The sequence below is a fragment of the Salmo salar genome, chromosome 07, assembly GCF_965601325.2.
Source record: "Salmo salar chromosome 07, fSalSal1, whole genome shotgun sequence".
NCBI classification, from domain to species: Eukaryota; Metazoa; Chordata; class Actinopteri; order Salmoniformes; family Salmonidae; genus Salmo; species Salmo salar.
The window spans coordinates 50,470,189-50,492,547 of NC_138297.1; the positions used below are offsets into that span (position 1 = coordinate 50,470,189).

At 42.9% G+C, this 22,359-nt stretch overlaps 1 protein-coding gene across 1 annotated transcript; it reads right to left on the reverse strand.

Moving 5' to 3' along the window:
* Positions 1-17,817: 17,817 nt before the first annotated feature.
* On the reverse strand, positions 17,818-19,626 carry LOC106609474 (achaete-scute homolog 1a). The gene is made up of 2 exons (XM_014208341.3): positions 18,842-19,626; positions 17,818-18,689 (listed from the first exon to the last, which is right to left on the reverse strand). Exon 1 carries the CDS (start codon positions 19,442-19,444, stop codon positions 18,860-18,862), a length of 585 nt encoding a protein of 194 aa, XP_014063816.1. The 5' UTR covers positions 19,445-19,626; the 3' UTR covers positions 17,818-18,689; positions 18,842-18,859.
* Positions 19,627-22,359: the final 2,733 nt, after the last annotated feature.

Sequence of the window (22,359 nt, forward strand, 5' to 3'; positions counted from 1 at the left end):
CGCCGCCATGCTAAAGAGAGGAGACGGGGGATCCATTTACTCTGTCACATAAGCTGTCAATTCACTTCATTGGATTGATCAGTGCACTGATCCAGGCAGTTGTGTGTGTGTGTGTGTGTGTGTGTGTGTGTGTGTGTGTGTGTGTGTGTGTGTGTCAATTGAAGAGGGTTAGATTGGGGTCTGGGGGCTAGCTAATACCCAGCCCAGATGCTGCTCTGGGACCAAACGTGTGACTCGTGGGTCACAGCGAAAGCCCCTTCTCGTCACAGATATTTGCAAACAGATGTACACAGCCCGGCCGCAGGTTTTGATCAATCAAGCTTTAACAAGTCAAGTTGACTGGATGCGAATGTAATGCTTTGCATGTGAAAGGCGGAGGCTGCAGAAGGCCTGGTTTTGATTAGGCCTAAGCAGATAAATGGCAGATTGAAACGGCCCCCTGCAACCGGGGAGCAACCCAGAGGTCCAGGGGTTTAAGTCAGACTGATATAAACTCTGTTTCTGTTACTTTCTTCTGCTACCCAATGAATAGATCCATTATTCAGAGGACTCCTTCTCATCTCTACTGAATTGAAGTGGAAGCAGCTTAAAGTGCTTTCCCCTTGTCTCCCCTTCTCTCCGCTTCTCTTCTCTTCTCTCGCCTTGTCTCCCCTTCTCTCCGCTTCTCTTCTCTTCTCTCGCCTTGTCTCCCCTTCTCCCCGCTTCTCTTCTCTTCTCTCGCCTTGTCTCCCCTTCTCTCCGCTTCTCTTCTCTCGCCTTGTCTCCCCTTCTCTCCGCTTCTCTTCTCTTCTCTCGGCTTGTCTCCCCTTCTCCCCGCTTCTCTTCTCTTCTCTCGCCTTGTCTCCCCTTCTCCCCGCTTCTCTTCTCTTCTCTCGCCTTGTCTCCCCTTCTCTCCGCTTCTCTTCTCTTCTCTCGCCTTGTCTCCCCTTCTCTCCGCTTCTCTTCTCTTCTCTCGGCTTGTCTCCCCTTCTCCCCGCTTCTCTTCTCTTCTCTCGGCTTGTCTCCCCTTCTCCCCGCTTCTCTTCTCTTCTCTCGCCTTGTCTCCCCTTCTCTCCGCTTCTCTTCTCTTCTCTCGCCTTGTCTCCCCTTCTCTCCGCTTCTCTTCTCTCGCCTTGTCTCCCCTTCTCCCCGCTTCTCTTCTCTTCTCTCGCCTTGTCTCCCCTTCTCTCCGCTTCTCTTCTCTTCTCTCGCCTTGTCTCCCCTTCTCCCCGCTTCTCTTCTCTTCTCTCGCCTTGTCTCCCCTTCTCTCCGCTTCTCTTCTCTTCTCTCGCCTTGTCTCCCCTTCTCTCCGCTTCTCTTCTCTTCTCTCGCCTTGTCTCCCCTTCTCTCCGCTTCTCTTCTCTTCTCTCGGCTTGTCTCCCCTTCTCCCCGCTTCTCTTCTCTTCTCTCGCCTTGTCTCCCCTTCTCTCCGCTTCTCTTCTCTTCTCTCGCCTTGTCTCCCCTTCTCCCCGCTTCTCTTCTCTTCTCTCGCCTTGTCTCCCCTTCTCCCCGCTTCTCTTCTCTTCTCTCGCCTTGTCTCCCCTTCTCCCCGCTTCTCTTCCCTTCTCTCGCCTTGTCTCCCCTTCTCTCCGCTTCTCTTCTCTTCTCTCGCCTTGTCTCCCCTTCTCTCCGCTTCTCTTCTCTTCTCTCGGCTTGTCTCCCCTTCTCCCCGCTTCTCTTCTCTTCTCTCGTCTTGTCTCCCCTTCTCCCCGCTTCTCTTCTCTTCTCTCGCCTTGTCTCCCCTTCTCTCCGCTTCTCTTCTCTTCTCTCGCCTTGTCTCCCCTTCTCCCCGCTTCTCTTCTCTTCTCTCGCCTTGTCTCCCCTTCTCCCCGCTTCTCTTCTCTTCTCTCCCCTTCTCTCCCCTTCTCTCCCGTTTCTCCTTTCTGCTGCTTTCTCTTCTCTTCGCCCAGATTTGCGTTCCGAAATTGACGTGGATGTGTGATTAGCTATCATAGCAAACGAGCTTTAGGCCCTTCAGTTGCTATCTGAAATGTTGACCACTGTAGACTTGTGGCGTCCTCAACATCCGTATATATCATTTCTAAAATGTGTACTACGTGCTCAAACCCTTATACTTGTATTAAACGTTTCCCCTAAAGTGAGTTATGATGCCTGCTTCTCTTAGTCAATCAATACATTGACCTCAGCCTATCCCAGGTCTGTAAAAACTCCTCTCTCTCTTCACATACGAAGACATAGCAGCCAAGTGCCACAGGAGGCCCCTGAGTGTGCTGCCTGCCTGGCTGGGAACCCCAGTGAACACACTGGCCCTTATTGCGCCCCCCCCCCCTCCCCTCACCACCAGAGGGATGCTGCTGGCCTCGCATTGATAAAGACCAGACTCTCACATACACACATACACACACCTGAAGCCTGGCATACTGTATATCTAGATATTATTAGAAAACGTTCAAAATGCTCACAGATGTTTTGTGATCAGTATGAAATAAGATATAAACCCAGTTTGAGATAATATTAAGTTTAGATTTCTGTTTGGTGATGTGTGAGGATTTGTAAGCAGTTGATTTGAATTGAACACTATAGCAGAGGGTTGTGTGTGGCTTCTCTTCCCGCTAGAAAGCCTGTTAAACACAGAGGTTTGTATTTACTCTCTTCTTCCCTCTTCTCCTCTTCCTTTCTTTCTTGCAATCGACTTCTTGGCAAAGTATTGCATTTTCAGCCAGGAGAAGCTGGCAGAATACAAAAGGGCTTTTGAAGCGGTAAGTGAAAGGGGATTTAAACCCTCTCTGTTCACACTATGCCTCAGATACACTCCCTCTTCCTTCCTCGTTTTCTGTCTCTCTCTTTCTCTAGTTCTTACTCTCTCCTTTTCACTCTTCCTGTCTCTCTCTTTCTCTCATTGTTACTCTCCCTCCTTTTCACTCTTCCTGTCTCTCTCTTTCTCTAGTTCTTACTCTCTCTCCTCTTCACTCTTCCTGTCTCTCTCTCTCTCTTTCTCTAGTTCTTACTCTCTCTCCTCTTCACTCTTCCTGTCTCTCTCTTTCTCTTTCTCTAGTTCTTACTCTCTCTCTCCTTTTCACTCTTCCTGTCTCTCTCTTTCTCTAGTTCTTACTCTCTCTCCTCTTCACTCTTCCTGTCTCTCTCTTTCTGTAGTTCTTACTCTCTCTCCTCTTCACTCTTCCTGTCTCTCTCTTTCTCTAGTTCTTACTCTCTCTCCTCTTCACTCTTCCTGTCTCTCTCTTTCTGTAGTTCTTACTCTCTCTCCTCTTCACTCTTCCTGTCTCTCTCTTTCTCTAGTTCTTACTCTCTCTCTCCTTTTCACTCTTCCTGTCTCTCTCTTTCTCTAGTTCTTACTCTCTCTCCTCTTCACTCTTCCTGTCTCTCTCTTTCTCTAGTTCTTACTCTCTCTCCTCTTCACTCTTCCTGTCTCTCTCTTTCTCTAGTTCTTACTCTCTCTCCTCTTCACTCTTCCTGTCTCTCTCTTTCTCTAGTTCTTACTCTCTCTCCTCTTCTCTCTTCCTGTCTCTCTCTTTCTCTAGTTCTTACTCTCTCTCCTCTTCACTCTTCCTGTCTCTCTCTTTCTCTAGTTCTTACTCTCTCTCCTCTTCACTCTTCCTGTCTCTCTCTTTCTGTAGTTATTACTCTCTCTCTTTTTCACTCTTCCTGTCTCGTGATTCTAACTTTGCTTACATGATGATCGGTATGTCTGTCCACTGTGTATGCATCGGTATGTCTGTCTACTGTGTGTGCATCGGTATGTCTGTCCACTGTGTGTGCATCGGTATGTCTGTCCACTGTGTGTGCATCGGTATGCGTGTCCACTGTGTATGCCTCGGTATGTCTGTCCACTGTGTATGCCTCGGTGCGTGTGTACTGTTTTGAGTGTGTTTGTGTATGCCTGTGAATATATTAAGACTACAACACGCCTAGTCAGGCCATTAAATCTGACCTGGGCAGTCATGATCCCAGTACAGAACCCCATCACACTGATTAGAGTTTGGGGCCTCTGTCACTATATTATGTCCCATATGCCACAGATTCCCACACACTGCACATTTCTCCCTGGCCGTGGTTTATGGCTGAGTACTAAGTACTGTGAGCAGAGCCCGCCTGAAGCTCCAGGGGTCTCCGGGGGTCAGGGGCTGCTCAGGGAGACACAGTCCAGTGTGAGAGCTCCCTCTCAGGGTGGACGCGGCCAGGGTCATGGGTCCCCTGATTTACGGCTGGCCCTTTGTGCTGCCCGGTGAAAAGGAGAAGTGGCTCCTACTCAATCCCATCTATGACTATAGACTGCCTGACTTCTCCAGAAATGGAGAGGGACTAACTGGGGTGTTTAGTCTGGAAAGAAGTAATTGTGATCGTGATTCATTTTAACGCCCTGTGCATGGAAATGGATCTCTTTTCAGAGAACTTGTAAATGGTTCCTGGATATATCTAACAGGGACCATGCCCAATCATTAACATCTCAGATAATACTGGCATATAATACTTCCAGAGTTTCCAAAACCGCCGATTTTCATCGGTAGGTCCTTAGATGGAAGTACAAGCTTCAAGACAAAGATTAGTCGTCTTAATACCCTTCCCTAAAAAACAATAGCATCAGTCTCTCATCTGGTCCTAGCTGAACTAAATTGATCCTGTTACCTGCTCTAATCCTGTTGACTTTAGTCCTAGCGTAAAAACTAATCTGTAACAGTACCCATAAAATGCTACTCTCTGGCTGCCTTTGAGGATTGACCAGCATGTGTATACCAAATAATGATGTACCATGACATTATTTCCCCCTTCCCCCGCAATTCCCTTTCTATCCTTCGCAATGTCACTCTACTATTCAATCTAGTTCTCCCCTCTGTGCCTCAGTATCTTTCTCTCGCTCTCTCTCAATGTCTCTCTCTCTCAATGTCTTTCTTTCTCTCTCTCTCAATGTCTCTCTCTCTCTCTCTGGCGTGTTGCCCCCTGACTCAGTCCATCTGTCCCTGTATAACACTGTGCTTCTCAGCCCGCCTTGTACATTGCTATTCCCTCAGGGCAGGTCACATGACCTGAGAGACACATTTCCATACAGCAGCAGCCCATCAGAGCCAGGGTTGCATTCCCTTACAGGACACCAGTGGAGCCTCATGCCACCACTGAACCCCCCTGAACCTGGAAGATCTGTAGTAGAATTTCACTCCTAGTAGTCTTGCCTCACTCTGACCTGTGTGTGTGTCACTTCTGAGTCCCTCCAAATGCATTCTCCTCTTTTTCTCCCTGAGACCTGCTTTTATCCATTCTCTCCTTCCTTCACACTGCATTCAGACCAATTGTGGCCTGCTCAAATCCCCCTCTTCCAAAAACAAGTCTCAATTTCTCCCTGTCACTCGATTTTAACTGGGTCAGCATGCGTTTGCGTTCCAACACTGACCCCCAACCTCATCATGCCCCTGCCCCCCCAATGGAGGAGTGACCGCCAAAATGTTGGACATTACGTAAGTACGAAGTCTGCTGGGTTGTCCATGGCAGGGTGCTGTAGGAGGGCCAACAAAAGAAGTGGGTTAGGCTGCTATTATCCTCACTGGTCCTTCCCGGACCCATGTTTGGGGGCGGCCATTATCATGACTGTCCTTCCCTGCACTGTCGTTTGGGCTCTTTTACTGCAAACCAAGTGCAATTAATGATCATTAGCTGCCCTGTCTCCCCTCGTTCCCATCAAGCCCCTCCCGTCTTGGCCCCGGTTGGGGAAGTCGGCCAATCGCAGAGCTGTGAGCACTCAGGCGTGTGCTCAACTCGGTGGCAGAGTGCTGATTCCATTCTTTCCCCCTAACAGGCCATTCAGCTCGTGGGCCGGGCCGGGGAGGGACGAGGGCTCATTAGCACGGGGGGCTCGTTAGAGACCGGGGGACGGCCGTCGCTGTGCCACACGCTGGACAGGAGAGGTCTGTCCCAACACAATCGTCTGTGTCTCTGTCTAATTATCTGAACAGGGACTAGATTGTGTCGGTCAGCGACTGGTCATATTGCACCAGAGCGTGCCCTGATCCCGGTCTCTCCCTCGTCTTCCTCTAATCTACCTCCACTGAACCCCCCCACCCTACTACCCCTCGCCCACCACCCTCACCACCCACTCACTGTCTCCATCCAGAGCAGTTTTATCCGTTATCTATGGCGGGATGTCCCCGTATCCATGGTCATTGTTTTGAGGACAGGCCACTGTGAGCAACCACAATGGGCTCAGAACACTTTACCATCACATGGGAGAGCCCCGCCAAAAAACACCCGCCACAGGGACCCAGACCTCCCCAACTGGGCTACCACTCCTGTTTTTCTGTTTAATCTCTCTTTCTCGCCTTTACCCTAACACTATAGTGACACTGTAGAGATATCCACAAAGAGGTGGAGTGGGATTCATTTTGACCATACGTGTGCCTATTTATTTGACAAAGAGGATGTTTCAAAAGGAAAGGGATTTTTAAGTTCCTCTGAGGGACCAAAAGCTTTTAGAGTTGCAGTGTCATGATTGTCTCCTGAATGACACTGTCTGTGTCTCTTTTTTCCAGTGTATTTATGCGTTCCCTGATAAGCAAAATGGACTTCCATTCTTTGGCATTAAAGCTATACAAAGCAAAGGTAATGACAACATTTGGTTTGTATTATCTCATGCCTGTTGAATAAACATCTTCAGTATGAACGATGGTCTACAGTGCCTTCAGAAAGTATTCACACACCTTGACTTTTTCCACATTTTGTTGTGTTACGACCTGAATTTCAAATGTATACTGTAGATTCAATTTAGATTTTTTTTTGTCACTGGTCTACACACAATAACCCTTTATGTCAAAGTGGAATTACGTTTTTTCAAAATTTGTAAAAATGTATTCAAAATGAAAAGCTGAAATGTCTTGAGCCAATAAGTATTCAACCACTTTGTTATGGAAAGCCTAAATAAGTTCAGGAGTAAAAATGTTCCTAACAAGTCACATAATAAGTTGCAGGGAGTCACTCTGTGTGCAATGATAGTGTTGATCAATTATCTGTAAGGTCCCTCAGTCGAGCAATGAATTTCAAACACGGGCTCCCGAGTGGCGCAGCGGTCTAAGGCACTGCATCTCAGTGCAGGAGGTGACAGTCCCTGGTTTGAATCCAGGCTGAATCACATCCGGCCGTGATTGGGAGTCCCATAGGGCGGCACACAATTGGCCCAGCATTGTCCGGGTTTGGCCGGGGTAGGCCGTCACTGTAAATAAGAATTTGTTCTTAATTGACTTACCTAGTTAAATACATTTTTTTTTTTATAAACACAGATTTAAAAACCAGGGAGGTTTTCCAATGCCTCGCAAAGAAGGGCACCTATTGGTAGGAAGGCTACATACATTAACCTGAGCTATATGGAGCCCTTTCCTTGTCAAGTGAAGATCAATAGAGCATGTATTCGTTATAGTTGAAGTTGTCATGATACACTACAACATACAAACTCAAATTTGAACATTAAATTAAAATAGCCAGGGAGTTACTCTAGAGTCCCGATACAATTGCCCGTTGATAAAAAGTTTATCCATCACCATGGAGACTCGTTGATTCAGGCAACGTTTTTCCTTCATGATGGGATATAGTTTTTTTCTCCTTTCATTGATCTCGGTGGGGAAGTGATCATTCATTCCAAAATCAGTGTTTCTGAGTTCTCTGCTTATGTTCTTCGTCATTTCCTTTTGCTTAATTTTGTCAAAACATGCAATAATAGCCCGTGGCCTATTTCCAGAGGCCTTACCTATTCTATGGACTCTGGAGAAAGTGACATCACGCACAACATCAGTGGGCAGTTTTAGTTGAGTTGACATAAAATCTCGGACTGTATCCTCACAGCCTCTGCTGTTGTCATTCTCCGGTATCCCTGAAAATATGAGATTGTCCCGCATAGATCGACACTGTACATCAAGCAAGGTTTCTTTAAGTTGTTTGTTCTCCCTTTGTACCGCCTCCACCTTGCTATGAATAGAGTCTACAGTACCTTTCAGCTCCGTGTTCTCTTTCCTTAGATCATCAATCTGACGTTGGCTAAATTCTAGACTAGCACATAATGCATTGATGTCCTCTCGTAATATATCCAAGATATCAAGTTTGGCAAGCCTTTCATTGATGGATTTTAACAAGTCAACATCCATATCTGTAAACCTCTCCCCACTCGCGCCCTCTTACTAGGGGATGGTTTGGTTCCATCGTTGATACCAATTGTCCAACCTGATTTTGTTTTGTTTTGTTGATTGGGTTGGTTTTCCTTAACAATGCTTGAGTCCTCCGAAGCTAGCGACATGTTTCTAAGAGTTCGTAAGTATCTCTCGTCAATGAATCGTTCAAGCTCTTCAATGGATTCATCCAGCGTGTTTACAGACAGAGTTTAACAAACAAAAAAATTGTTCAGCTGCGTGAGTTAGATGCTCCAGAGACGAGACTGATAAACCATCCAAAGCGTAATTAATAACTTCACCATGCTCAGAGAGATATTCAATGTCTGTTTATTTATTTTTTTACCTATCTAACAAAATACATGAGGTTTTTAACTTGGTCAAGATAAATAATATTCATATTTTGGCCTTGACCGAAACGCATTTAGATGCATCTGTAAATGATGGGCAAATGAACATTCATGGATATAGTCTACTTAGAAGGGACAGGAATAGGAATGGTGGGGGTGTAGCACTGTACATTCAGAATCATATACCTTTTAAGAGGAGGGATGACCTTAATGTATGTCAAGTAGAGGCACTATGGGCTCAGGTACATCTGCCTCACCAGGCAGCCATATTGGTAGGATGTGTGTATAGACCTCCTAGCTCTAAGGTGTCCTATTTGGATGACTTATGCACTGGGTTTGACAAGGCCACAGATAGCAACAGAGATGTATTTATCTTGGGTGATTTTAATATAACTTGGAAGGATCACAATAATTCGAATAGAACAAAATTGATGAGATATGCCGAGAACTGTGGTTTGAAACAAATGGTTAATGATACTACTAGATCATCAATTAAGTTGGGTCATCGTTCAGACACATGCATTGATCTGATTTTCTGTAATATACCATCGCAATGCTTAAAAGCCAGATCAATGCCAGTGGGCTGGACAGACCATAATATTGTGACCATAACCATGAACACCAAGGTTCCAAAGAAACCCCCTAGGATTGTGGTCAAGAGAAATTTTAAAACATTTAATTATGAGCTATTTCTAAATGATTTGGCTGCTGTACCCTGGGAGATGATTTATCTAGAGGATGATTTAAATCACGCTACAGAATGTTTTATTGATTTGCTCACTGAGGTAATGGACCATCATGCCCCAGTAAGAAAGAGTACAGTTGGTGCTCGTCCATCTCCATGGATTGATGATGAACTGGGTGAGGCTTTTTCTCAAAGAAATATGTTAAAAGTCTTAGCAGCCAAATCAAAATCAGAAATTGATGAACAGAATTATAGAACATTGCGTAATTATGCAGTTAAATTGAATCGAAGGAAAAAAAAGTTATTTTTCAACAATGCTTTTATTGATTGTAAAAATGATTCTAAAAAGGTATGGAATACAGTTAAGGGTTTACTTGGTACATCTATCTCATCATGCCCATCTAGTATGGAGGTTGACGGGAGAATAATAACAAAACCAGTTGATATTGCCAATCATTTTGCAGATTTTTTCACAAAGAAAATTAATTTACTGAGCAACAATGTAAACATACATTCTTCCAAACAAGCTATTGTCCAATGGATTGATGATCATATTATGAGCAACAAGATCTGCTCTTTTAGTCTGCAAACGGTGTCAGTGGAGGAGGTGTTAAACCTTTTGAAGTCATTACCTGATGGGAAATCTACAGGTTATGATCTAATGGACAATTTTTTGCTTCGCTGTGCTGCTCCCCAGATTGCAGTTCCACTGAGATACATATTTAATTGGTCACTGGAAAAGGGGATGTTTGCAAATGTATGGAAGCATGCTAAACTTTGTCCTATTCCAAAAGACTGCAAAGAACCCGCTACTCCTGCCAATAGTCGACCAATTAGTCTACTCCCTACACTCAGTAAGATATTGGAGGGTATTGTGAGTAGACAAATATGGGAGTACATGGAAAATAATGATCTGATTACAGCCAATCAGCATGCTTATCGCAAAAATCATTCCACTACCACTGCATTGGTTGACATGACTGACCAGTGGCTCAATGCTATGGATAATGGCAAGTTTGTGGGGGTACTATTTTTAGATTTCAGTGCAGCATTTGATTTAGTGGATCATGAGATAATTTTGAAAAAATGAATGCATTATGGTTTTAAGGAGGTAGCATTGAATTGGGTACAGTCATATCTAACTGACAGGAAACAGTCCACCTATATGAATGGTTCATTTTCTTCCCCTCATGCTTTAAACTGTGGAATACCGCAGGGCAGCTGCCTTGGGCCACTTCTTTATTTAATATATACCAACAACCTTTCCTATGCCCTAGCTGAAACTCAAGCTACTATATTTGCAGATGATACTACAATTTATTCAGCAGGACAATCGGTTCAACAGGTACAGCAAGCTTTACAAGGAGATTTGGAGAATATTAGGGAGTGGGTTTGCCAGAATAAACTTGTTTTAAACACCAAGAAAACCAAAGTTATGTTGGTCTGTTCCACTAGGAAAAGGCCAAAACAGCATAGGATACAATTAAGTATGGGAGGAGTACAAATTGAAGAAGTGGCAGAAACCAAACTATTAGGAGTGCAGCTACACAACTGCTTATCATGGTCATCTCAAATAACTAATCTATGTAAAAAAAAATATTAAAACAGCATGTATAATCAGAAGGATAGCTAAATATTTACCAGGAAAAATTCTTAAGCAAATAACACAAGCTTTAATTGAGAGTCAAGTGAACTACTGTTCTGTGGTCTGGGGAAATGCATCATCAAGTGAAGTTAGGAGGCTGCAGATTGCACAGAACAAAGCAGCAAGGATTGTTTTACAGTGGAGATATGGTTTTTCTGTTGCAGTCATACGCAATGTTCTTGGTTGGTCATCAATCGACAAGATAATTGAAAAAAACATGCTTATTTTATTTCATAATATACATCATTTAAAACGGCCAAGTACAATTCACAATGGTAATCAGTTGGTAAGAGACAGACATTCCGTAAATACTAGGAATAGATTGTCCACCATCTATGCGTTATCCAGACAGAAAAGAGAAATAGGCAAAAGAACATTTCGATTTAGAGCAATAAAGAAATGGAATAAATGAACTGAGCAAACCAGAAACCTTTCAATATATAAATGTAAACATTATTTTAAAACAATTTAAATATAATACACAGAAATGTTGTGGGATTACAGTAGATGAAGAATCCATATTTTTTAGATTGATTATTTATTGGTTTATTACGTTAGTATATTATGTATGTTTGTAATAGTGTGTTATATGTGAAAATGTGTTTGTATATAAATTGTATTTTAATATTTAAGGACTCTTGGAAGATCAGTCCAAATGGGGACTAAAAGAGATCCAAATCAAATCAAAATCAAATCAGTACACCCAGTCACTACAAAGTTACAGGCGTCCATCCTAACTCAGTTACCGGAGAGGAAGGAAACCGTTTAGGGATTTCATCATGAGGTCAATGGTGACTTTAAAACAGTTACAGAGTTTAATGGCTGTGATAGGAGAAAACTGAGGATGGATCAACAACATTGTAGTTACTTCACAATACTAACCAAATCGACAGAGTGAAAAAAAGGAAGTCTGTTTAGAATAAAAATATTACAAAACATGCATCCTGTTTACAACAAGGCACTAAAGTAATACTGCAAAAAATGTGACAAAGCAATTGACTTTTTGTCCTGAATACAAAGTGTTATGGTTGGGGCAAATCCAATACAACACATTACTGAGTACCACTTCCTATTTTCAAGCATAGTGGTGGCTGCATTGGATTATGGGTATTCTTGTAATCATTAAGGACTGGGGAGTTTTTCTGTAAAGGAAAAACACAGAATGGAGCTAAGCACAGGCAAAATCCTAGAGGAAAACCTGTTTCAGTCTGCTTTCCATCAGACACTGGGAGATTAATTCACCTTTCAGCAGGACAATAACCTAAAACAGAGTTTCCCAAACTCAGTCCCGTGGCCCCCCATGGGTGTACTTTTAGTTTTTGCCCTAGCACTACACAGCTGATTCAATTAATCAAAGCTTGACGATGAGTTGGATATTTGAATCAGTTGTGTAGTGCTAGGGCAAAAAACAAAACTTGCACCCAGCGGAACCAAGTTTGGAAAACCCTGACCTAAAACACAAGGCCAAATCTACACTTGAGTTGCTTACCAAGACAACATTGAATTTTACTGAGTGGCCGAGTTACAGTTTTGACTTAAATCTGCTGAACATGGTTGTCTAGTAATGATCAACAACCAATTTGACAGATCTTGAAAAGAATAATGGGTAAATGTTGCACAATCCAGGTATGGAAAGCTCTTATAGACATACCCAGAAAGACTCACAGCTGTAATCACTGCCAAAGGTGATTCTAACATGTATTGACTACTTACATTACTGAGTATTTTGTGTAGATTGCTGACAAAAAAATGTCCATGAAATCCATTTTAATCCCACTTTCTGAAGGCACTATTCATGTGGTAATAATATTCAATATAATTCAGGTAGTTTGCTTACTTCCTAACTGTAAAGCTCATCTTTACCATGTACAGTACAGTTTAACATTTACCATAATCACTCTCATGAAGGTATTTTCATGCTTACATCACAATCTCTTCCAACCTGCGGTACCTCTCCCTCTTTCATGGCCCCGGGAGGGTAATTACAGTGAAATAAAGACTTGGTAAACACTTTGAAGGGCATTTCAAATGAAAGCTTAGTAAAACTAGCTTTTTCCAGAAGGACCAAGTGCATCTATAGAAAGAGAGAGAGGGAGAGAGAGGCTCCTTTTCGCTTTCATGGATTGCTGGGCCTTAATCTCATTAAAGTGCTCAGCGGTGTACCTCCCGCGCCGCTCCGCCCCTCCCTTTAATCAGCCCTGAGACACACTACCACTCATCTCAGATGGACCAGAGTTATAGGATGGCCATTCACAAGAGGCAAGGCAGCCCGTCGCATTCAAATGGGGAGGCCAGGCCGACGAGGCTGCTGAAAGGCACATAGGGAACATGAAAGCATGTGGCCATGGGTGTGGAAACTGAGCCTGTTCTAGGTGGAGGAAGGCTTTGTAATTATAGAGCTGGTGGTAGGGATAGGGTTGTTAACTGGGCTGCAGGAGCTGGAGGGTAGAAATGGGCTGATTGCCAGAGGATTATACCCCCTCCCCCCAATTATTACCTAGAATGCATTTAACTGTGCAAACAGGTGCACTCATACAAGACTAGAAACAGGCCGATGTAACATGAGACGCTAGGAGAGGCACACACCGACTGACACACACATACACGAGACACACACGCACACCTCTGCCCTGTCTAAACCAAGTCCACACCATTGCATATTGAAAGGGCCTCTCTTTTTTCCACCTGTATTGACATGGTGTTTGTCCCTCTACAGCAGCTGTTCCTGTTCCTGCTGGAGGTGCAGACAGGGGGCGCTGTGGCCCAGCAGGGCTGTATCAGCGCAGAGCAGCTCCTGGTGGAGCTAAAGGCCGGGGGCATCCGACCAGAACAAGAGGAAGCCATCAAACAGGAGCTCCGACACATCAGCTCCCTGGACCTGGTGGACTTCCTGGCGTACCGGCCCCTCTTCGTCCTAATCCACAACTTGGCCATCGCCAACCCACTGGATGACTCCAGCAACCTGTGTTGTCATTGGCTAAACAGGCTTGACCCCTATCTGTCATTAGCTACCACACACTGTGGCAACATGGTTCCAGGGTACCCTTTCTAAAAAGATAGCTAAAGCACTTAAAGCTGTTTTTTAGATGGTTTTTTTTTTGGGGGGGGGGGGGGGGGGGGGGGGGGCACTTTTCATGTACCAAGGTCGACATTCTGAGACATTTCTTCAAAAGGGCTTTGGAGACACCCTTTGGAATATGCATTTATAAATAGTCTACTGAAGGTGGACATCTAAGCTGGAGAAGGGTGCTGTCTATGGTACTGAAATATGCAGGGCTTTTCAGTTGCGGTTCATGCTGAATCAGTAATGCACTGAATAGGGACATAACACGTTTAGACTCCAGTTAGACACGGGATGCACAATTGATGCTCATGGGGGGCCAAAACCAAAAATGCAAGATGCAGGTGCAACTTCGAACTTTTGCACAAATCAAGCATTGATTTAATGCATGATTTATGCCAAACCTTTGTGCGGGTTTTTAAGATGGGGGGGGGGGGGAATATAATGGCTCTCCACCGCTTTAGTAACTGAGTAATGTGGCATTATGAAAATAAAATAAATGAAGCATGACCTAACCTAAATCTCCTATGTGTTTTCAATCATCTCCCTCAGCTTTAAGTGAGAGGGTCCGGCAAGAAATTACAAATTAGATATGGCAGTTCTTTATTTCATTTCCCTCGGGCTTGACAGAGTCGGGGAGAAAAGGGTTAACGCACTCTGACAGGCGGTCACGGAATTGTTCAGACCATTCATTGCTGTTTTCGGGTAGCTGTGTCATAGAAATTCTATAATGCCTAATAAGGGTACCAAAGAGAGCTATACATATTGCCTGTCGTTTTTGTGTCTTGTGCCCTTCTTGGTAAGATCTATTTTTATTTGACCTTTATTGTAACCCTTTCCTGCAGTCAAATGATCAATTCGCCCCCTAGTGCAATCATGGGTGTAATGTTATTTTTTTCATAATTAATCAACATTTTCTGCGCCGAGGATTCGGTGTTTCTATGTCAAACGGTTTTGTTATATTTAAGTCTTCTGTGATGTATATAAAGTATAATATTTGGATGCAAACCCAAAATGTAATACATTTTCGTTAACGCTTTTCAACTGAAAGCGTTAATGTTTTCAGTTGCCAATTTTTTTATTTATTGTTTAAGCCCATAACCGTGTGTGAAGTGTGTACTTTTGTTTCAAAGTACAGTAGATTTGTTTAAGACTACCAAGAAAGACTGTGTGACCCTGATTTAGCCCACTGCAGTAAAAGGTTAACAGGGAGTTCCATTGAGACCAAGGTCTATTTACCAAGCGAGCCCAGCATATACACAATTTACAATATAATACAAATAGGCCTATACAAAATTACAAACACATTCAAGAAAAACAATCACATTCCTCAGTAAAGAGGTCCCAAATCAACAATTTGAACTCCCCGAGAGGCACCACACCACATCCGGGAACTCTGTAGATTGTTCCATACATAGGGTGCTAACAAACTAAAAGCAGAGACCGAAGGGATTTCCTGAGGAGCCATCCCTGAGACCAGGTAGGGTACTGTGACTCGTATGTCTAAAGGTTATTAATTATGTTAGGTACGGCCAGAGTTTTTGTAAGAGAGCTTTATAAATAAAAAGAGAGCAATGAATCGACCTATGTGACTTCAAAGAGGGCCAGCCTACTCTTTGGTAAAGAAGGCAGTGATGTGTACTGAACCTGTCACCAGTAATAAAACGAAGTGCGCTATGGTAAACTGCATTTAACAGCGTTAATGAAGTGGCTGCTGCATTCATATAGATGTCACCATAGTCTAGGAACTGTAGGAACGTCGATAAAATGATCTGCTTTCTACTATTAAGCGAGAGGCAGGACTTTTTCTATAGAAGAAGCCCATTTTTATTCTCAGCTTCCTCACAAAATCATCAACATTTAAAAGACAGCCCATCGTCTATCCAGATGCCCAGATATTTGTATGCAGGGACACAATCGATGTTAGCACAATCTAAAGTACATGTGCTCTAGAAAACATATAATTCAATACTAGTTTGAGGTCAATAAAGGTTTTCTGTAAATCAATGAAGGCAGATTGAAGATCAGATAGAGCCTTGTCAACAGAAGGGGCAGCAGAATACACAACAGTATGCCCGCACACAAGTGAAGGTTACCATTTTTTACAGACAAACCAATATTGTTTCTGTACTGTAGTTAGTAAAATGTACAGGACCCAAAATCAAACCTTGAATGACACCTTTCGTAATATCAAGGAAACCTGACTTAACACCATCAGAAAATACACGTTGTGTCCTGTCTATAAAGAACTTGGTCTCAGCAATAGATTTAAAATCAGTATTTGTCCCCCTAGAGAGTTAGATAATGGTGCGTTATACACAATACACAGGCTTTATGTAAGAGTAGGCTCCACTCAAATAAGATGTAGGCCTAGTAGCCATGCCTTAGAATATATTCTTATGTGACTACCATTTTAGCGAATATATCATTCATGAAACATCAGCTATGATGTTTATCTTGGTGTCAAGGAATTGTATTGTGGTAACATCACACGTGACTAACTGCTGAGCAATAGCCCTTTCAGCTAGAGATAGTGGTGGACAATACCTGGCACTCTTTGACGATATTCCCTCTGGCAGCTGCACGCAACAAATGGTTTAACTTCAGCCAAACAGTTTTTTTTTCTTCCCAAGGACATTTGTTGAGTGCTAGGAAAGCCACACGCCGTCAGCCAATTCAATGCGCGGTCTCCACTCCACCACTATGCAACCGCATTCAGTCATTAAACGAGGCACGCGCCTCGAAGCAAACGCGTCCCTACCTGTCAAACCCAAACTCGATGCTTCTTGGCCTCAGTGAATAGATAGGTACCTGAACTAAACATATTTTCATCTAAAATATTTAATCAGTCTCTGTTTCATTGATTAAATCTTACAAACCAAGGCAAACAAGACTACCAAGTGCCAACTTTTGTAATCAATATAACCAAACAATTACAAATGATTTCCTTCCCTTTGATTATGCTTAATGTGAGTTTCAATATACAGCCTACAGTTACGGTCAAATATATTGTCACCTTTGCACTTAACAGAGTGAAATGGAGCAGAATGTTATGGGTGCTCTTTGCAAAACTGTTTGTATGTTTATTTTTACACTGTAGGCACCTGCAACTTACCACAAGTGAGAATTTTCATGTAGGCTAAACAAGAATAACTTTCAAGCTTTGCGTTTTTTCTTGTCATCGCAATTAACTTTATTTTCAGAGCTTAAACCCTACAGTTCTATATGATTCAGAATCCTAATGTTGATGGTTTGCCAACGAAATAAATTAGAAATAGGATTGTTTGTTTTCCAGAATTGCACAATATATTAGAGGTTCCAAAAACATAGTAAACTGATATAATTCACTGTTATTTATACAGTTTCGTTGACTAAAGTTGTTTTTAGAGTTTATTGTAATGGATTTGACTAAGAGGATGGCATAGACGGACGGACGGAGTCATTGTCACAACTGGGACTTTTTCAAGTGCTATTTTGGGGTGCTGGTCTGTAGCTACATATTTTTCTCGCTCTGATATGCACGCGCTTGCGCGCTTCAGCATTGAGCTGGTGCACAACAGAATTGACATGCAGCATGAACGCTCCAATATTCATGACACCTCTCCGCTAGCCTAAAGCCAGGCAAGACGTATTATCCCCCCATTAAGTATCCTCGGGCTAGAAACAGGGCTATTGGATTCTTTAGGAATCGAATTTGCTATTGTTATATTACTCTATTTGTATGTCAATAACTTATATTACAGAATGTACCGTTTTTTACGCAAATGGGGACGCGCGTAAAATGTGTGATATGGCATGAATTCGTTGGTGGAAGTGTGCGTAAAATGGGTAATATTTTTATAAAAAATGTAACAGAAATATATTTCATTCCCCCGTCTCCTATATCCTTTCTCCCATTCCATCTCCAGTCAAAACACACTGTAATTAAAAGTGAATGTAAAATGCAAACGTAAAAAAGTCTGAGGTACAAAAGGAAATACTAGAAAATGTTTTATTATGAGACTAGAGTGTAGAAAATATGGTTATAGGCTTTTCTCTTTTCAACCAACATGATATAAGTAAAGGCAGTGTGGAGCTGGCAGTATAGCAATAGACAATGAATCGCCATTGTGCTCTGTTTGGACAATAGCTGCATAACCTTTGATCATCGTGAACTCCATGTACAATAACATGTATTTCCTATTAAATAAGACACATTGGTGTTAAAATAAAACGTCGGAGTGTCAAACCCCTTCTTGAAACCCCATTAATCAATGACCATACACAGAATAGCCAGCTGCAGAGCATTATACAAGTCTAAAATAGGCAAGAGGTAAGAGCAACTTATCAATATAAATATATACAAAAGAAAACATCTAAAAAAAATCTCTTACATACAAAAATATCTTGATATATTTCAAAAACATGTTTGATATAGAATTTCATATAATAAAATCCGCACATTGGAAGCATTTTAGAACTAAATGTCACAGGAGTTTACAAAGAAGGGTTGATGTTCTTTGATTGGATTAAGCATAGTTTGAGAACAACATTTTAAATAATGCTTTGTGTGCTGTTGTAAAATCACTTTTGAAATGTTGTTTTCGTGGGCGAATGTGCTGGAAGGTTGGATTCCCACGCTGCCAGACATGGAGAGCCCGTTTTCTTTTTAGTCCTTTGGCGTTTGGCTCAACCCTGGCCTGCATGTCCGCAGTTTCTCTGGTTGCAAGGCTGTTCCTTTAGATGGACTGGGTCGTGGACGACCGGAGCAGAACGCCAGCTCAGTGCGTCTTGTTCTAGAGGGCGCGAGCTCCTCTGTAATCCTCCCGAGCCATGCTGAGAGTTTACATCTTTCAATTGATCCATATTCCTATAGTTACGAACAAGAAAAGGAGGTAAGACATTAGTTCAGTTATTTTCAATTGATCTTGAAAACGTAATAATGCAAATATTCATTATAACAAAGCATAATACAGTACTTGTAGAATATGAATGATAGGCCTATTATAAAAACAGTTTTACCTTATAGGATACAGATGCTCAGAACCAGTTAGTGAAGTCCAGGAGTTCCTGCTCCTCGGGACTGAGGGGGTCGTAAGACCCCTCATCGGACGAGTAGGAGGACACTGGAGAGCCTGCCATGGAGTTCATCTCGTTGGGGTAGTTGTTGGGCGACAGGACCCCGGACTGAAACGCTGCGCTCACCGCGTCGTGCTCATCCAAAAGTTGCTGCAGTGCCCGAATGTACTCCACCGCCGACCGTAACGTTTCCACTTTGCTCATCTTCTTGTTGGCCGCGCCATTGGGGACGTGTTCCCGGAGAGTGGCGAAGCCGTTGTTGACAAGTTTCACTCTGTTGCGCTCCCTCTCGTTCCGCCGCGCCACCGTGTGAGGCTGCTGCTGCGGCAGGTTGTACCCAAAGCCGGCAAAGTTCAGCCTCCTCTTGCATCTTAGCAGCTCGGGCGAGGATGAGCGCTGTCTCTTCACCTTGGACGCTGACTTGCCGCTCCCTTGGCTGCTGGTAGGGCTGAGCTGGATACTCTGCGCTGCGGCAGCAAAGAAGCAGGAGGGCGGCATGAACTGCTGCTGGCTCACATTTATTTCCATCTTGGCTGTGATGTCCATCGGCACGTATTGAAAAATAAAAATAAGAGCTGCAGAGAATCTCAGTTCTTCTTTGGATAGATCGGTAGCAGTGCGTCCTGCTCGTGGCGTTCACGTGTGGCTTAATGCTCACTTTAGCCTTGTTTAATGGGCAGTCTTGTGGGCTTCTGCCTCGCACACTCCTCAGTCTGAACTGAGTCCTGAGAAAGGCTAGTAGCGAGGCTTATACACTGGCAGCCCCACGCGCTGGACCTGACCACGCCTCCTCCTCGTGCTAGTTGTATTCACCTTGGCTCCTATGCTGTTGCAATGCGTACGCCGGTCGCGTGCCACTTGAACCACTGAACAAACAGTCGCCAAAGCACAACTGGTTGCAGCATGCCGACTTGTTCCAGATGTCTTGAGAGTTTTGAGCACTAATAGAATGATACTTTTCATTCAAGTCTGATTTGAAAATCTAGCACCGGATCGCATGATTACGCACAAAGGTTCCAAAATGCTCCTCATATAAAATGCATAAAAATAGATCGTCTTCGGTTCAGAAATTGACCTTATATACTAGATATATTGAATTGCTTCATGGCGAAGGAGAGACTGCGGGTCTTGTTCATAAAAGTTGGCCACAGTGTGATAGAATATAAAATAAGATCGAGGTCGAGGTCGAAAGACAACCAAGGCGTAATTTCATTTTATGCGTAAAATGAGTTAAACGTGTCCCTTTATGGGTGACGCAAACAACTGTTGAATTTTTTTGGGAATATATAATTTTTTTTAAATAGCTTACACTAGCGAACTTATTAGGCTATACTAGCTTTTTACGCATGCAGATAACCAATTTCTCAAGTGGACCGAAAAGTAGTGCTGAAAGGCAGCTCTCAAACTCAGGCGGACCTTATAGGCGCTTATCAAAGATGTTACGATTTAGTTGTTTGCATTGTCTTTAAAGTCTATACAGTATGGGCAGTATACTATAAGGTATACCTTATAGACCCCATTGACTGTAAGTTGTTTGGAACACTTTCGGGTTGGCATGCACAAGCAGACCCCACAGTCTTGGATGACCCACAGTTTATTGTTAACACTTTTACAACCGCATTTGAATGCTTCGTCTTTCGAAGAATGGAGCTTTGTCCAGCAGAGGCGAATTTCCCACTTTCATTAGGCTAGAGCTAATCATCACCCTCGGAGAGGCGGAACGGAAGGGTAAATCTGAGAAGGGGCCATAAGAAGGACGCGTTCGAGGATGTTTTGTGTATGATTTGATACACCCTATTTTGTTACAGTAACGACTCGACACAGTGTATTTCGACAATTTTGTTTTCTTTTAAAGGGCAGCATAATAGAACATGTCTTTCACTCAGAACAAAACCAACCGACTCCACTCATGGGGATGAGTGTGTGTGTGTGTGTGTGTGTGTGTGTGTGTGTGTGTGTGTGTGTGTGTGTGTGTGTGTGTGTGTGTGTGTGTGTGTGTGTGTGTGTGTGTGTGTGTGTTTGAGGGGAGGGGGTAAATTGTGAAATTTTGGCTGTGGCATTCAAAATCAAGCCTGCATTGAAGAACCCAGCCCCCACCAACTTTTCTTTTCTTTTTCCTCCTTTTTTTGCACAGCAAGAGAGTTTAGAAAATAAGCGTGGGTTCTATTCAGTTTCCCCCAGCCCCCTCGCCATCGTCGGCTTTCTGAAACCTATCTACCATCCCCTGTCAGTGCGGTTCCAGAGTCCAATTAGCGCTTTGTAAAGACTTTTTTCTACTGCAGATCTTCCAGAGGCAGGCAGAGCGCTCCCTCTATTTGAGGGTTCCAGTCATAGCCGAGTGTAATAATTAATATGACATCTGGGCGCCCGAGTATCCATTGAAACACCTCTGTCTTTCTACTTTTGGAGTTCACTGAGACATCATAAAACAAAACTCATAAGGGCCCATTTGTCCTGGGAAATAATCCCTATGTGATATGCGGGATTAATTTTCAATTTGTTAGCTGTTAAACTAAATTGTGGTGTTTATTTTTTATAAATAAAATTGTAGTTGGGGGTCGCCCATGGCACTGACTCTACTTTGTATCATTTCTGCAGGTGCATTACAACAGATCAGTCTTATAATAAAGTGAAAATCCCCTACTGAATGCATTTTGAAGCATTTCTGATTTATCTTTACTAACAATTTATATACATGAATAGGTCTAAATAAAAAAGTTTGAAGGGCATAGCCTATATTCAGCTGCATTAACTATTCAATTGTGCTAAAAAAATAGAGTTTTAGATGAAAGAGCATATCTGAAATAAAACATTCGAAGTGGACTATAGCACAGTGTTGTCTAGCTAGCGTACATGACAGTATATGGGGACTTTTATTTAGAAAGTTTTGGACGTTGAAAATTAGGCTATTTTAAACATCTATCTGATGCTTTTGTTTTACTTATTGAGTAAAAGGAAAGTGTTGTGCTATGCATTTAATGAATTAATGAGACCTGTCAAAAACATCTGGAGTGAATGGTAATGAACCATGCCATCACAAGGCATCTGAGTAATCTGAATCAACTTCTCTCAGCAGTTAGCCTATTGAAGAGATGATGAACTGAATATCTATCTGAAATTCCCTACAGTCGATGTGGACAGTCATCCAGTCCTTGTCTGTGGCCAGTGATGTGCAGCTGTTTAATGGGTCGTGACTACCTGTTCTGTTCTTTACACACACACACACACACACACACACACACACACACACACACACACACACACACACACACACACACACACACACACACACACACACAGAGAGAGAGAGAGATCACCAGTGATGGAAAAAGTACCCAACTGTCATACTTGAGGAAAAGTAAAGCTACCTTTAAGAAAATGACTCAAGTAAAAGTAAAAGTCACCCAGTAAAATTCTACTTGAGTAAAAGTCTAAAAGTATTTGGTTTAAAATATACTTAA